The sequence below is a fragment of the Phyllopteryx taeniolatus genome, chromosome 9, assembly GCF_024500385.1.
Source record: "Phyllopteryx taeniolatus isolate TA_2022b chromosome 9, UOR_Ptae_1.2, whole genome shotgun sequence".
In the NCBI taxonomy this organism is placed as follows: domain Eukaryota; kingdom Metazoa; phylum Chordata; class Actinopteri; order Syngnathiformes; family Syngnathidae; genus Phyllopteryx; species Phyllopteryx taeniolatus.
Window position 1 is genome coordinate 25957759 of NC_084510.1, and position 15361 is coordinate 25973119.

General features: G+C 44.3%; 1 protein-coding gene across 3 annotated transcripts; it reads right to left on the reverse strand.

Annotated features, from left to right (window-relative positions):
* Nucleotides 1–1068: 1068 nt before the first annotated feature.
* alpl (alkaline phosphatase, biomineralization associated) lies at nt 1069–15198 on the reverse strand. Of its 3 annotated transcripts, none has more exons than XM_061785608.1 (12): nt 15107–15198; nt 10594–10786; nt 9553–9672; nt 7902–8017; nt 7001–7175; nt 5626–5801; nt 4846–4986; nt 3981–4050; nt 3762–3896; nt 3215–3406; nt 3015–3134; nt 1069–2862 (listed from the first exon to the last, which is right to left on the reverse strand). In XM_061785608.1, the coding sequence occupies exons 2-12, from the start codon at nt 10670–10672 to the stop codon at nt 2591–2593; spliced, it is 1596 nt and encodes a 531-aa protein (XP_061641592.1). In that variant the 5' UTR covers nt 10673–10786; nt 15107–15198; the 3' UTR covers nt 1069–2590. The 3 variants fall into 3 exon arrangements, with proteins under 3 accessions (XP_061641592.1, XP_061641591.1, XP_061641593.1); XM_061785607.1 differs by lacking the exon at nt 15107–15198 and adding an exon at nt 12769–13017; XM_061785609.1 differs by lacking the exon at nt 15107–15198 and adding an exon at nt 12022–12190.
* Between the last annotated feature and the right edge of the window lie 163 nt (nt 15199–15361).

Sequence of the window (15361 nt, forward strand, 5' to 3'; positions counted from 1 at the left end):
GTTCCCTCTATAGAGGAGAAATGCTGCAAAATTGACTTTTTAATGGCTCATATGCAAATATGGAAATCCATTACACAACCAAGTCAGGTTTTGCGGGATACACAGATTAGCATTAGCTAACAGCGTCTGATGCGTACTTGATTGCGCTTTCAAGGTGCTGCATGATTACAGCGGTGGCGATCCTGCGCTGTTTAGCCACACCGTGGCTTCCAGCACACGCCGTTACCGTCTTACCTGTTGAGATTCCAGTGCACTCACCACTACACTAAAAAGCTACAGCGCCAGTCGTGTTTGACTATTGTACAACACGGTATCCGTTACATACGCTGTGGTAAATTGCGGGTCCCCTGTCGTTAAAATGCGTGGTGAGAGGCGCTGTTACCCCGCCTAACTACGGGCGTCCGTCCAAGGAGGCGGGGGAACGGGCATGCAGCTGCGATGGTGGTGCTGCGTGTGCCTTTCGGGGGCGGGGAGTTAGGCGCTCTTAGGAATTGTAAGAGGAACGAGAGGTCAGAAGAAGCCCGCGGGCAGGGGAAACAGGAGGGTGTTATTGTGTGATTGATGAGAACAATACAGAGAACCCTTGCTATTTGGGGTGGCACCTGACACCAATAAAAAATATGAGTACACGCACCTCCTGAAATATTTTGAATTGCCTAATGAATAGTTACTCAGTCATTACTGTATACTGTGACTACATAGAAAGTGACAATGTCACAGTCGTGGTGAGCTGTTATGTTTAAAAAAGGAGCCGTGAGAAAATGCAGATTCTCAAGATTGTTATTGGACACCAGTTCGGAAGTATATCACCCCGCACCAAAGTATCGGCTCCCCACCATCCAGCACGAGCACCCCGTGGTCACGTACCACACGAACCCCAACACAGCACATGGAAAAGGACAACACAATACAATTTTGGAAGACATTTCGACCTTTTAAAGCTAACTTTTGGGCCAAGTCTTCACCACTGTTCTAAAACCACCGGTGGTGTATTTTTAGCAACTAGAGTGCCACTCAATAAAGCGCCGGACCTCCACCATGACCAAATTGATGACAATACCAAAAATGCATTTTTTAAAATATTTATTTGTTGCCAAAGCATGGTAGACACGTACAGATAATTGTGCACAATTTTAACGTTTTTCTCAGTAAAAGCCTGGTAATCGGATGTCTCTAAAAGAATATCCTGAGCGATTATCCTGTGGAGTGAGGTGAGCTAAGAAGGATTTTCCCTCCCTGATCCTTTCAGAAAACAGTTTGGACCGACAATCGTACATATTAAACCTGTTCAGTGTTTGGCCGAGCTGTGGAACGAAAGACAATTAGGACCCACTTGTCTTGGTACTGCGCCAGACTTCTGGTTTACGGCAAGAGGCTCACGATTGTCGGTTTAGCTATCAGTACATGCGCGGTGTGCCGTGTCGGTCATCTCGACGATTAGCGCAGTAAGAACTTTTTTTTTCTTTTCTTCCTTGTCAGACTGGTTAAGATTTTAAACATCGGTATGTGTGCGCACAGCTTTAGCGGACTACTTCCTGGTTCATGGAGGATGAACCGATGGATGCGGCCATTATGATGAAAGAAGAAAAGAATAAATATGTACATCTATATATCATGTTTCTCTGGATTACCTACTGCTTTACTATGTGAAAATGGCTGCTGCGGGGGGAACTCATGAAAACAAAGCTAGCGTTTGACTTTTCAGACGTCACAGTACAATAAAGTCTCTTTAGCTGTTAACTGTTTTTGCACAGACCACATCTCATCATCTCAACATGTATGAGGTAGATTTTGTTATTGTTTCAAAAACAAAAACAACAAAGCCAATACTTGCAAAACCCAATCTGCTGACTGCCCCTCTGTGCAGTGATTTCCAAACACTGTCCCACGGCACATTAGTTCGAGGGGTTTACTGTCCAATTTCACTTATTTTGTCTGGAAACTATTTATTTACAACAAATAACAAAGTATCTCACAATAAGTGCACCTTTTGGGGCCTAATTTGGACATTTTCACTCAGGGGTGTACTCACTTTGGTTGCAAGCCGTTTCGACATTAACGGCTGTGTGATGAGATATTTTGAGGTGACGGTAAATTTACACTCTTATACAAGCTGAGCGCTAACTACTGCGATGTGTCATTTCTTCAATGTTGTTCCATGAAAAAAATAGAATCTTTACTAAATTGCAAAGTGTGTTCTCACTCTTGTGAGATATTTTGTCTTTGATCATCTATCTATGCCAGCAACATATAGTGCTCGAAAGAACAGTTGGATCCAGCTGTTGCCTTTCATGAGACAGAATTGCTTTGTGCTGTACTTAACAGACCCAGATTTCACACCCAAGTAAGTCAATGTTTGAGTAAATTGAGAATAGATCAGTGTCGGAGTGTTGGGAGTTTTTTTGGAATGTGGAATACGTACGTAGTCTCAATAAAGGTTGGGAAACACTGCTATAGCGCATGCCACAGGTACTCCAGAGGGAAATTGTGTGGCAACCTCCACGACGTGTGGAGTTATCATGCTATGTTTGACATACGTGTGTGAAGAACAAGAGAAAACAGCTGTAAAATCCCAAATGGCGCATTTGTGTCAGCACAGAAATGACGCGACCGCCAGGGCGGCGACGACGCTGGAGAAGACGGGACGTGTGGCGTCGTCAAAAATGGGAGAGCCGTGGGCGCAGTGCGCCTTGTTGCTCCCGATGCAGGCCGCGTAGGCCATGACGTGCGGGATGTAGTTCTGCTCGTGCACGCCGTGCATCAGGTGAGCCAGCGGGCCCTTGGCGAACACGGGCACGTCTTCGCCTCCGTGGGTCTCGGAGCTGAGAGGAACGGCGGCCTGAGCATGGTAGTGCATGTCCTCTGTGTGGGGGGGGGGAAACACATCACGCACTAAGCACTTTATTAGGTACACTTGCTAAGGAGATCCAATACAAGGCCAGTGGCATGCAAAGTCGGGGGACGTTCTTGGAAATAACTGTAGAACGTGGTAACATTAATCTGTTAGTACCTACCAAAGTCGACAGTGGAGATGTTCTCCCGTTCACCGTTGACCAACTTGTAACCCGGTCCATTGCCATACACAATGGCAGTGAAGGGCTTTTGGTCAACATCGCTCAGCTCGGGGGCCAAGCCTACAGAAAGACACAGAGCGCCGCCATCTTAATATCCCCAACACGCCGGAATGTGTCTAAATATCCAGTTCATGGCCGACCGAAAATGCTGTTTCCTCTGAACGTGTAACCTCCAAAGTTGAACACGTGCGAATGGTCGGCGGTGACGACAGTCAGGGTGTCCGAGATGCCGGTCAGCAGGCCCGCTCGGCCAACGGCCCGGTCCATTTCCACGGCGTCGTACAGAGCCAGCTTGGCCAGACCGCTGTGGTGACCGTGGTCAATACGTCCGCCTAAAGGGCAGGCCGGCAAATCACTCACTTGGACACTTTTGGAATTTTTGTCGCAGGACTCATACAGTATAGTCATAAAAGGTTGTCCTAAATAGGGTCAACCAGCCTCACCCAGCTGACTTTGGCTGAGAGGCAGGGTACACCCTGGACTGATCACCAGTTAATTACAGAACACATCCCTCCATTTGCTACAACGATTGTTCTTGTTAGTGTTGCGGGAAGCTAAAAAAAATATCTAACAAAAAATCCACCAAGCCAAGACTCATAACTCGCAATAACACAAAAAAAAAAAAAAAAAGGTTTGGCTCGGTTCAAACCAACTCCGGTGTATTTGCAAAAGGTGGCACAAACGCACCTTCTACAAGCAGGAAGAATCCATTGGGGTTCTTCCTCAAGATCTTGATGGCCACGTCCACCATCTCTGTGAGTGACGGATCGGTTTCAGCGTTCCTCTCCAAGTCGTACGTGAGATCTGACGGTTCAAAGAGACCTAAGATGGAGACACGGGTTGTAATTACTGTACTGTAACCGTAAGCCTCAGGGAAAGTCGCATGCGAAGCAACCCAAAACTCACCTAGTAAGTAATCGACATTGGTAGGGTTGAGCGACAGGAGCTGAGACTTGTTCCACACGTAATGGCCTTTCTGCACAATGGGAGCGTGCGTGTGAGCAGTGCACACCGACGATTAGAGGATAAGCAATTGAAACATTCATCAAAAACTTCATTTGAAGCCCTAACCCTGGCTTTTGAAACCCTAACCCTTGTTTTAAGGCCTAACCTTCGCTTGAAACTCTACTTTGAAATCCTGCAGTCAGCCTTGCTTGAAACTCTAATCTAATTTGAAAGGCAAAGCTTTGTTAGAAACCCGAACCTTTGTTTGACACTTTAACCCAACTTTTATAAAACTGTAACCTTGGATTGAAACCCTAATTTCGAATCCCAGCCCTGGTTGAAAACCTCCTACTTTGAAACCTCAACCCTTGTTTGAAGCCTTAAAACAGCCTTGAAACCCAAATTATGAACCTTAAACCTGATTTGAAACACTACTTGGAAATCCTAACCCTGGATTGAAACCCTTGGCCTTACTTTGAAACCCTAACCCTTGTGCAGAGACTTAACCCATCCTTGCTTAACCTAACCCTTGCTTGAAACATTAACCCATGCTGCCTAATTGAAAACCTTTCAGCAGGCGTGAAACCTCATTTGAAATTCCAGCCCGGGTTTAAAAATTCCTAATCCAAACCTTGCTTGAAACAGTATTGTGAAACCCTAATCCTGGCTAATTTGAAACCCCAACCACTGATTGCCTAAGCCTTTTTTTAGAAACCCTAAACTCGACTTGAAATTCAAATTTGAAATCTCAACTTTGGCTTTTGACCCTAATTTGAAAGCCTTACTTAAAAACCTAATTCCGAACTTTTATTTTTTTTGTATATACTTTGTCCTTGGTTTTATCGATCCACTCCTGCACCAGGTTCCGACCGTCGTTGCGCGTGCCGTTGTGCTTCTCGACGTCGGGATACTCCACGTCTGACGTGTTTTTGGGGAACATGTACTTCCTTCCTCCGCCCATCATAACCTGAACGGCAGCAGCACAGAACAAACACTTGATTGCATCGCTCTTTGAACTGAAATAGCTTAGAGTTTAAGTGTAGCTGGTCACACTATAACCGAGTATACAGGTAAACAGTCACTTTTTTGTCTTCCTGGCAACAGGAATCAAAACCACTCGAAGCAGTCCTGCTGGGTACTGTCGTCCATTATGGCAACAGTGTATTACCGATTGCTTTCTTGCTGAAAGAGGTCCGAATTACCTTCAGATCATTAAGAGGTTCCTGCCGTGTACTTTGAGGCTGCACCTTGCCTCCGCACACCAAGAGGCAATATATTGAATGGAGCTCCAGTCTGAGGGTAACTGAAGGGGATTTTGTGTCTTCCTCTTTGGAATAATGGCACACCAGCTACAAGCTAGTCTTGTTGTGACCCAATACAGCCTTGTTCAGGTCTACAATTTAGTCCCTGATATCTTCGGACAGCTCTGTGACTCTTGCCCGTGGTGGTATAGCGATTGGAAGGTAGGAAATCCAGTACATTCCCATAACAGGTGTGCTTTAGCCACTGTATGCAATGTGGCCTCCATCCATCAATATTTGTGGTTTACATTTCGGATGGATCATGGATAATCGCAGCCATGTGTTTGTTTTTTTGTAAAACTCACATCAATGTTTGGGATATTTTCAAACAGTTGCCTGGCGATGTCTTTGCAGCCAGCCTGCAGCGCCTCAGCCGGCATCTCGTTGTCCGAGTACCAGTCTCGGTCCACGCTGTGGGCGTAGGCGGCGCTGGGTGTAGCATGGTTGATGCGAGTCGTCGTCACGATGCCCACCGACTTGCCTGCGGGGGACACGGGAGTTTTGAAACACAGAAGTGTATGTGGCACAGTATTATCATTATATTATTATCCTGCATGCAGCCAATGTGAGGTGGAAAAAACCAACAGCACCCAACCATGACGTTACATGTAAGTCAAAACATATTACGTGGGAAACAAATGGCGCTAGGAATGATACGTTACTGAAAGTCTCCATACCATAGTTTTGCAAATATAGCCTGTGAGTATTTAAACAACTTGAGATGGGAGGGGGCATATCTATTGGATGACAAATTGAGGCACGGCATATATGAAATTACAGGGACGGCTACTGGATGCTATTCCCGTACTGACTGCTGAGTGGCTAACGCAGGTGACACTCGGTTGCCCACTTCAATAACCCAAACGCAGACAATAATGGTTGTGCATTTACAACGGCTGGGATGACAGTTTTGACACCTCTACAAATATGCCAACGATTGGTAGTAAATCCAAGTACTGTATGCATTATTTATTTATTCATTCTTAGAGTTTTGAACTGCTTTTTCCCAGCTCTGCGTCATGTGCGTCAAGTTATCGTACCGATAACGCACCGATGTGGGGTGGGTATGTAGTATCAGAGGCATGTATGTTACAGTCCGTGACCAGAGCGAGCAGTTCTACCCACCCCTTTGTGTCGAAAGTAATTGTCATTGTTATTCGGTCCTGTTCGTCACCATGCATCAAATTACAGGCAAAACTTGGCTCCAGTGTTGCTAACTCTTCGGTAAGAAAAGTAGCTATTGGCTGTACTGAAATAGTCCAGAATTGATTGCAATAGACACTGTAGGAGCGAGGAATAACATCGTAGGAAAAATGCTTAAGTATGATTAGAACTGCAAATGAACTTTCTTCTGTTTATTCTTATTCTTTTTTTTTCATTTAAGTTATTTTTTTCTGCATTTTTAAATGATAGCCTATCAAATGTGATCAAAAGACTGCAGGGTTGTGACATTCACGAACGAACCAAATTTACCGACTGCCTCATTAACGTGAACGATAGGATTGGAGCCCAGTCACAGTTGTGAGACAGTTTTCCTTTTAATCCATTTTTTTTAGAGACAAGCAGTTGGTGCGCTTTGCAGTCCAAACCATTTGTGCCCACTGTCCTCAACACTTTGCAAACAAGCGACACAGTCAATCCCCGTAATGCCAACTGCGTGGTTACTCGTCATTACCCTACCTGCGTCCTTGGCCCACTTGAGGATGGAGGTGACTTCGTTGCCCCGCATGGTGTTGCACTGGGAGCGGATGGCATTGGCGCTCACGCCCACCGTGCCCGCGTTGGCCTTAACGCCGCACAGGAAGGCTGTGGCCGTGCCGGCGCTGTCAGCCACCTGCGCGTCCGTGTTGTACGTCTGCGCGGATCACATCGCAGTTAACGCAGTTAGGAGAAGTCATTTCTGTGGATTCTTCACATGCTTTCAATTAGAAAATAAGACAAATCTACAAATGTGGGCGGATTAAAGTAACCCTCCTGTTAAAAACTCAAAAATTGTGCAGGTGAAATAAAGACTACCGTTAAAACAAACAAAAAACAAAATAAGGCTAGGGTACTGTAAATGATTATTCTTCGTAGAGAATAAAAAATATATGGCTCAAAGTATTGTTATACTATCTGTCAACATGTTGCCCCACCATTTGTGTTCAAATGCTTCTGAAATTTGAAAAACTAAACTTCAAACATCTCAAATTGCTGCACATCTGATTGCTTATCACCATTGTCTCCACAATTGAATATTTCATCCATCCTTTTCTTGCCAGCTCCACTTTTTTTCGCTGGTTATCGTACATTATTGGTTTCTTTTTGTCGATGACCATTTGTCATTGTTGTTTTCTCTGTTTTTGCATTCTTTTTTCATATTTCGCGCCTGCGTGCTCCCGAAGGCACCACTGTACCATGTACGGGGAGATATAATGCATATATAAACATATAAGAAAAATAAGAAAAGAACAAAAAAGGTTGAAAAAAAATGTTTTTTTTTTTTTTTTTTTGCTTATTATTGTTTTGGGATTTTTTTCTAGATTTAGTTAAATTTTAAACATGTACACATTTGTGTTGAGGACAAAGCAAGACCAATCACCTTGGACAAAGCCACAAAGGGGAACTTGTCCATCTCCAGCACAGTCTCCTCTCCAGGGCGTCCGCTCAGCTGACCCTTCAATATCCGAGCGGCCGTCACCGTGGGAACGCCCATCCCTTTAAACGCCACAAACAGGTCAATCGTTAAGAATGCATTTGTTTTCCCCTCATGGGGGGAATTCAAAATCAGTAAATCAATTCATCAGTCAATTAACCATGTGCCATTGATTGATTAACCGAGTTCCACACTAAAGATCTTGACGCATGTGAACAACAGGGTTTTTTCACCTCTGATTCACCACAATTTCAGGAAAAGACGTCTTGATAAATTACCACAGTTACACCACTTGACTCTTTCCACACATTCTCAGAAGTGACTTAACTTCTTCCCGTCAGTACGTTTTTTTATAAAAAAAAAGATTATGACAGCCGCTCATTGGTTCTCCATGAATAAGCGCACGCCCTGCTGGACAGGAATGTCATGATGTGGCCCGAGTCCCAAACAGCCCAGCGCAGGGGCCCCGATGCGAGACTCGAGTTATTGTTCCACTGACGAGGGTGTGACGTTGTTTGGTTTTCCAGTGTTCATTCACCGCACACAAACGACAACGTCTGAGTTGATTTACACTGCGGGTCCAATTCGGATTTATACAGTGAAGCCGCGCTACTGTAATTCTGAAGCTCATCATTCAAGCCCAAGCTTCTGTATGTCACAGATTTTTAAGCAATCTTTTTTATGGGTTTCAAAAGTACTTTGAACCCCGTGCGGTTTGCCATTTTCAAATTCCCCTATACGCAATTTTATTTGTGCGACCCTATCCTCTGTTATTTGCTGCAAAACTTTACTTGTTTTCTTGTTTTTGTGCTCAAGCCAAAGCAACAAAAGTCCCATGCAATATTGGTTTGGTTGTTCTTAGGTTGAATTTATTGGTGTTTTTTTTCGTCTGCGTTTGAGAGCTCCTGTTTTGTCGACAATCCTTGAATGCACCTCAAGAGTGGTCAACGTGAGTGGGTCTGAATGCCAAAATGTTTTCATGTTTATATATCAGGGGTGTCAAACTCACTTCATGTCGCGGGCCACATTGTAGTTATAGTGGCCATTATGACTGTGAAACCATCAAAATCTTTTATCACCATCATTTTTTTGGGATTTCTTTTATTTTTTTTGTAACAGCCTAACAGCCGAATCACCTCATCATATTATTACCCCCGAAATGTATACACTAGTTTTGGAATCAGAAATCAAGGGTAATGGGTTTTTCAACTATTGTTCATATTGGGTAACACAAAAATGCTCGCAATATCTCAATGTTATTTACGAAATGTGACCATTTGAAATCTTGCTACAGATTTGAACAGGAATCATGGAAGTTGACACACACGATTTGCCTTCGCGGGCCACGTAAAATCATGTGGCGGGCCGGATCTGGCCCCGGGCCCTTGAGTTTGACGCCTGTGTTATATATGCAGAGATTTGTGTAAAGTGCTATTGTGTTTATTTGTTTGGCACATCAGTTTGTGCTAGCGTGTTAGCTAATACTATTGATGAGCCTCATGTGCAAGTGGTTTGTTTTGAAAAATGGAACGACTTAATTAAATACGGCGGTTAATGTAAGATGGGTGCCTGATTGTGTACATGCTCGGTGATTCACCGTCTCCGAGGAACATGATGAGGTTCTTGGCTCGGTTCTGGTTGAGCTGCTGCAGCATCAGTGCGTTGTTCAGGGTCCGTTGCGCCCAGGATCTCCAGAAATTGGGATCCTTCTCTTGCTCTAATGCGTTAGAAATACGTTAAAGAGCTCATAGAGAAGTCACTCAAGAACATAAACGTGAAGGAATAAGGAAGGGAAATCCATTGATTTGTCTACAATCCCAATTCCAATGAAGTTGGGACGTCGTGTTGTGACAACGGAGACCCCGGACTGTTGAACAGCTGAAGCTGTACGTCAAGCAAGAATGGGAAAGAATTCCACCTACAAAGCTTCAACAATTACTGTCCTCCGTTCCCAAACGTTTATTGAATGTTGTGAAAGGAAAAGGTGATGTAACACAGTGGTCACAACATGACGCTGTCCCAGCTTTTTTGGAACGTGTTGCAGCCATAACATTCCGAGTTCATGATTATTTGCTATTAACAATCAAGTTTATCAGTTTGAACATGAAATATCTTGTCTTTGTAGTGTGTTCAATGAAATATAGGTTGAACATGATTTGTAAATCATTGTATTCTGTTTTAATTTATGTTTAACACAACGTCCCAACGTCATTGGAATCGGGGTTGTATATTGCTTGTTCTCAGTACATTTCAAAGAACCTTACATGCATGTTTTTGGATTGTGGGAGGAAGTCGGAGTCACTGGGGAAAACCCACAAGGAAGCAATTTGAACACATGCACTTCGCAGTACCGTAAACTGCGCCTCGTCATCATGGTCATGAAATCTGTTCGCCCCAGAATTGATGGGGGCAGGTATGAATGGCAACACATTCACGCAGGTTAATTTACTCTTTTGCCCTCAAGTGGAGGAGCATTGAATTGTTCTGCCTGTCACTGGCATAGACAGATGAACAAATATCCATTTTCTTTCATTATATCTTCATATATTATTATTATATATGATTTTATATTTGTTACAAATGCCTATGACCTGAAAGAGTGATCATGTGATGCACAACAAAGTCTTCACCAACTGACCAGGAAAGCTTCCTTGGACCGAAGACGGCATAGCTAGGAGACTGCAGCAGATGACGACAAGCTGCAATATCCACTTCATGGTGTCGCTGATGTGACAGATTCGTCTATTTTTCTCTCTCGGTGATGATGATGATGATGATGATGATGATGATGATGATGATGATGATGATGATGACGAGGCGAGGAACCTAATCTGCAAAGACACATACCCACAGGAGTGTAAGACTGTACAAAGAAATCAGGAGAAACTGGAAGAGTTACATTAGGAACATTGTGTAATTACCACTAAACCCTCCCATTACGCTGCAGGTGAAAAAAGGTTTATTGGGATTTGGTTCCCGTTTCTGACTCTTTTGGCTAATTACTCAAGCCCCGGGTCAAATTACAATATGACTCACTTTACAATCGCGAGTCATACAGTGCAACTCAAATTACAATATGACTCACTTTACTCACGGGTGTAAGTACACCACGTTTTGGAAAACCAAACAAAAAAACTTCAGCACTCTCTCTTATTGTTTTGCTTTTTGCAATTCCAGTGTTTGTACTGTACTCAACCACACAGTCTAAGTGATTCATGATTAAAAACAAATAAATAAAATCACAACTAAAATAGTACATGGGGTCTTCGGTTTACGACTGATTTCCTATGGCAGCAACGTAACCCGAACTTGTACGTAAAGCTTAAAGCCGTAGTCTAAAGCAGTAGTAAAGTCATAATTACGGTATTTGTATGAAAAACACTGTGTTATTACCCCGCCGAGCAAAAGTAGTTTACTGTGCACCGTTCGGAACCTTGAAATGTCGCATGTCAGGACCGTCGTCAGCTAGCCCGTTGCAACATAGATCAGCAGAATTCATTGGATTTTCTTTCCCTCGTCCTGTCACATTTGTTGCTAGGTAGAACTCAAAGGGCACAATTATTTGTGCCCCTACCCCCAAGACCAATTAAGGAAAATTGTTCGTAACAGCAAAGGGAGGACTGTGAGCGCTAGCAGTAACAGAATCAGATATTCAACTTGTATCAGAGTTTCATCCACATTTGTAAGAGGCCAGATTCCATAAACTCCATGTTTATTTATGTATTTACGCTTCCATGACGCATACAGTATCGTGCAGTTCGTTTTATTATGAAGTGGTTCACGTTTCTTTCGACTTCTGTGACAGTAGTTAAGAATGTTGCCAATGTTGCTATATTAACATGTTGCCCAGTCAGTTATTAAACTTTATACGCCGGCGAGACTTTGGAACAAATAAATTCACACTGAAATATTTCCGATGGAGAGGAATTCTATCAATTCAAAAAGCCACTTGGAGGGCGATAAACCGGCAGCGTGCGCGTGGAAGGGAGGTAATCAATGTAATAGGGGTCTTCCTATATCCTTCTGCTGCCAAGTTGTGTGAGCATCTGCTTTAGTGATATCCTACCGGCAGGATGTAACATCTCCGGGGGCCCACGTCGGCCTTTGCATCTCCAAAGAAGTCATTCCAGTCGCCTCGCTGTGCCGGAAAGTGGTCACAACGGGAGCTTTTTCTAAAAGGCCTGCTCGGTCAGGCTTTCAGTTACAATTATCCACACTCTCCCTCTTTCTTCCTCGGCCTTTCGAGCTTTCAAGGTTGTTTTAATGGGATTGAGCTCCATAACGCAGAGAGGCTTAAGGGCCAGAACAAAGCCGATTAACACCCAATGATTGATTGCACACACACACACACAAATCTTACACTGGGGGATGATTCCTTTTTGCACGGCTTGTTAGCATTTTAGCCAGCATGGTAGCATGTCTGCAACACAGTTCGGAGGTTCTGGGTTAGAATCTCTGTTCTAGCGTGAGTTTTCTGAGGCTACTCCAGCTTCTGCTATCGTTCCAAAAACATGCATGTTAGGCTCACTTAAGACTCTAAATTGTCCATAGGTGTGAATAAGTGTATGAATGGTTATTGGTCTATATGTGGCCTGCGATTGGCTGGCAAACGGTTTAGGTTGTACTCCGCTTCTCTCACTAAAAATCAGCTGGGATGAGCTCCAGCTCACGAAACGATGCAGCATGTTTTCAAATTTGGTGTCTTGTCATTAGGGATTAGCAATTTACCAATAAAAGAAGCTGCTCTAAGTTCTGCCCAGCGCCCGCAACTCAGCGTATCTAGCCTCATAACAAACAAAAGTGGCGCACCGACCTGCCCCACTCAGAAGGTGCCCGGTCCGCCCAGAGGCAGCGATCCAGCCAGCCGGCACATGACGAGGCAGAGCAGAGCCACCACAGCCAGCAGCAGGAGAGCAGACAGGGCAGTGGTGCAGATCACGTGGTAGGCCGCTTCGGTCATGGCTTCACCAGTCATTCCGCAAAGTCATTCCAATTCAGACGGTGTCGAGACGGAAGCACCGACAGCGACTGTTCTCGCTCACCTCGGGCTCAATTCCCAAACTGGGATTAGGATTTGGAGCGCTCACTCACATGACCTCCAAAGGCAACAGCAGACCGTTCAGACTGAACTGGTTGACGGTCCGAAGAAAGAGCAATCCCGGCTCACTTTTAGTCAAGGAAGCCAATTGCGGGGAACATAGAACGGAACGGAACGCCCATTCACACTCACATTGATAATATAGTCTTCACGGAAGCGCCAATGCATCTTTTGGGGAGGTTGGAGATTACTCAGAGAAAACCCACCCAAACGTGGAAAGCACAAAGTTCACCGGATGAAAGGCTGGAGCTGAGATTTGAATTTAGAACTTTGCGCGCGCGCCATGCTCCCTAAAAGGCAAGTTGAAGGCGTGCAAAAGAAGAACACCAGGCCTCTAATTATCTGAACATGTGAAGCCGTAGCGGCTGTGTGAAAGCACACGACAGCAGCATGTGTAACCTGCTACAAATCATTCGCACTATAAAATCACTGCCACACGAGCAGTAACATATGGGAACTTTTTTCTATTCGGCTGTTAGGTCAAGCATAATGGAAGATCTGTATCCCTTTTATGCCGGAACAGTTTTACTGTGTCACAGTGGAGTTTTTAAGCTTCCGCTGTGGTTTCTTACGATTAAAATGGAAGTTTATTGAGAATCAGAGTCGGTCGGTCGAACAGAACAAAGTTTCTAGAGGGGGAGAGAGAAGAGAGTTTTACATGCACAAAGCGTCCTGTAATTGCTGTGCCCGCACCGCGGAGGCTGAAGACCACACCCGATCAATCGAGGGGCGGGATCGGGCCCAGGGGTCCACCGAGAGCAGCCCGGTGGACGGGACATGTCCCACACCGAGGGACCGAGGGCGGTCCGCCGGCCGCACCGAGGCGCCCCGACAACTGGGCACCCGGTGGGGGCCGCAGGGACCCAATGCCGCCTCCCAAGCCAAACCGCCCCACAGGAGAGCCAGACGCCCCCACATATGGGAACTATTATCCGTCTCCAACGTAACCACTTTTTCCAGGGCCAAACATCATGCATCAAGGGCACAAAAAGCAGAACCAGCCAAGTGTACACAGTATGTCAACAGAACTTCCGAAACATTACGGCGGGAAGTGATGAAAAACACAGACCCGTATGAAAAAGTGGCAGAAGGTCCTAAAAAGCAGCTCAATAAATGGCAGTTCTGTGCAACTGATGAATAACAGCGGACTCAAAACATACTAATGAGATCACCATCAGCTTTCTACTTCTATTTCCTGGACATGGCTCCATAAGCAGAATAATCTCTTTTGGGGGGGGGGGGGAAATAAGTTACCTGTGATGAATAAATTCAATCCTGCTCGAATTCCTTTTAAGGTTGAATTATGTAAAGCATTTTGAACAAAACTGTATTCTTCTCCCCTGAACGCTACTGTACATATCCGAAAATTAGAGTGGCATACAACAAGAAAGCTTCTATTTGCCAAACTTGTAGTGCCAGTGGGACTTTTTTTATTTTAATCACTGTCTTGGTGAAATTTTAAGTAAAAGCATTTGTTTTAGGCCAATTTATATCATTTCACAATGGTGTGGTGAATGTGTTTTTATGTCATACAGTTTAACATCCTCATTTTGTCATCTATTGCTGTATGGAGCGTGACGTGTTGTTTTACAGTGCATATCTGTATAACATTTTGTTTTCTTTACATTATTTGTACATCTTCTATGAACCACGTAGTTGAAGTAAACAGATGAATAAAACAAATACAACTACAACTGACATATAACTCGTTTTAACAGGCTCATGTGTTTTCAATGATCTTGCAGTTAGTGCACTCTGCCATTAAAGAACCAACTTGGCTGTAGCCATACAAATGCACCGTTGGATAATGTCTCCCTTTATTGACTAACGGCATGCAGCAACCATGTCTATAGAGTAAAGTCAACCATGCATTGCTTACATTTTTGGGGAAAAAAGCTGCACATATTCACATCCAACATTTCAAATGCTGCACAGAAATAATCATTACTTCAGGTTGCAAAGGAAGAGAGAGAAACGTTGAATGAATAAAAAAAAAAAACTCGAGTTTATTGTCACAACAAACAAACAAAAAAAGTTATATAGTTCCACTTACTTCACAAAGTGTGTCATCAAATGTTGCACTTGAACGTTTCACCTTGGAATGTGTCCCCCTGTCGTCGCTTTCGGTGCTTTTTAAAGGCCGGCAGAAGAGTTTTTTTTTTTTTTTTGGGGGGGGGGGGGGGGGGGGGTGCGGGGGTAGAGCTACAACCCGCGTGGAGGAGGGGAAAACACCCTGAGAAATTGCCAAGTTCAGCCGCGCGCTATGAGGACACTGCGTGGCCTCGGAGCGTCCCCTGCAGGACAATTT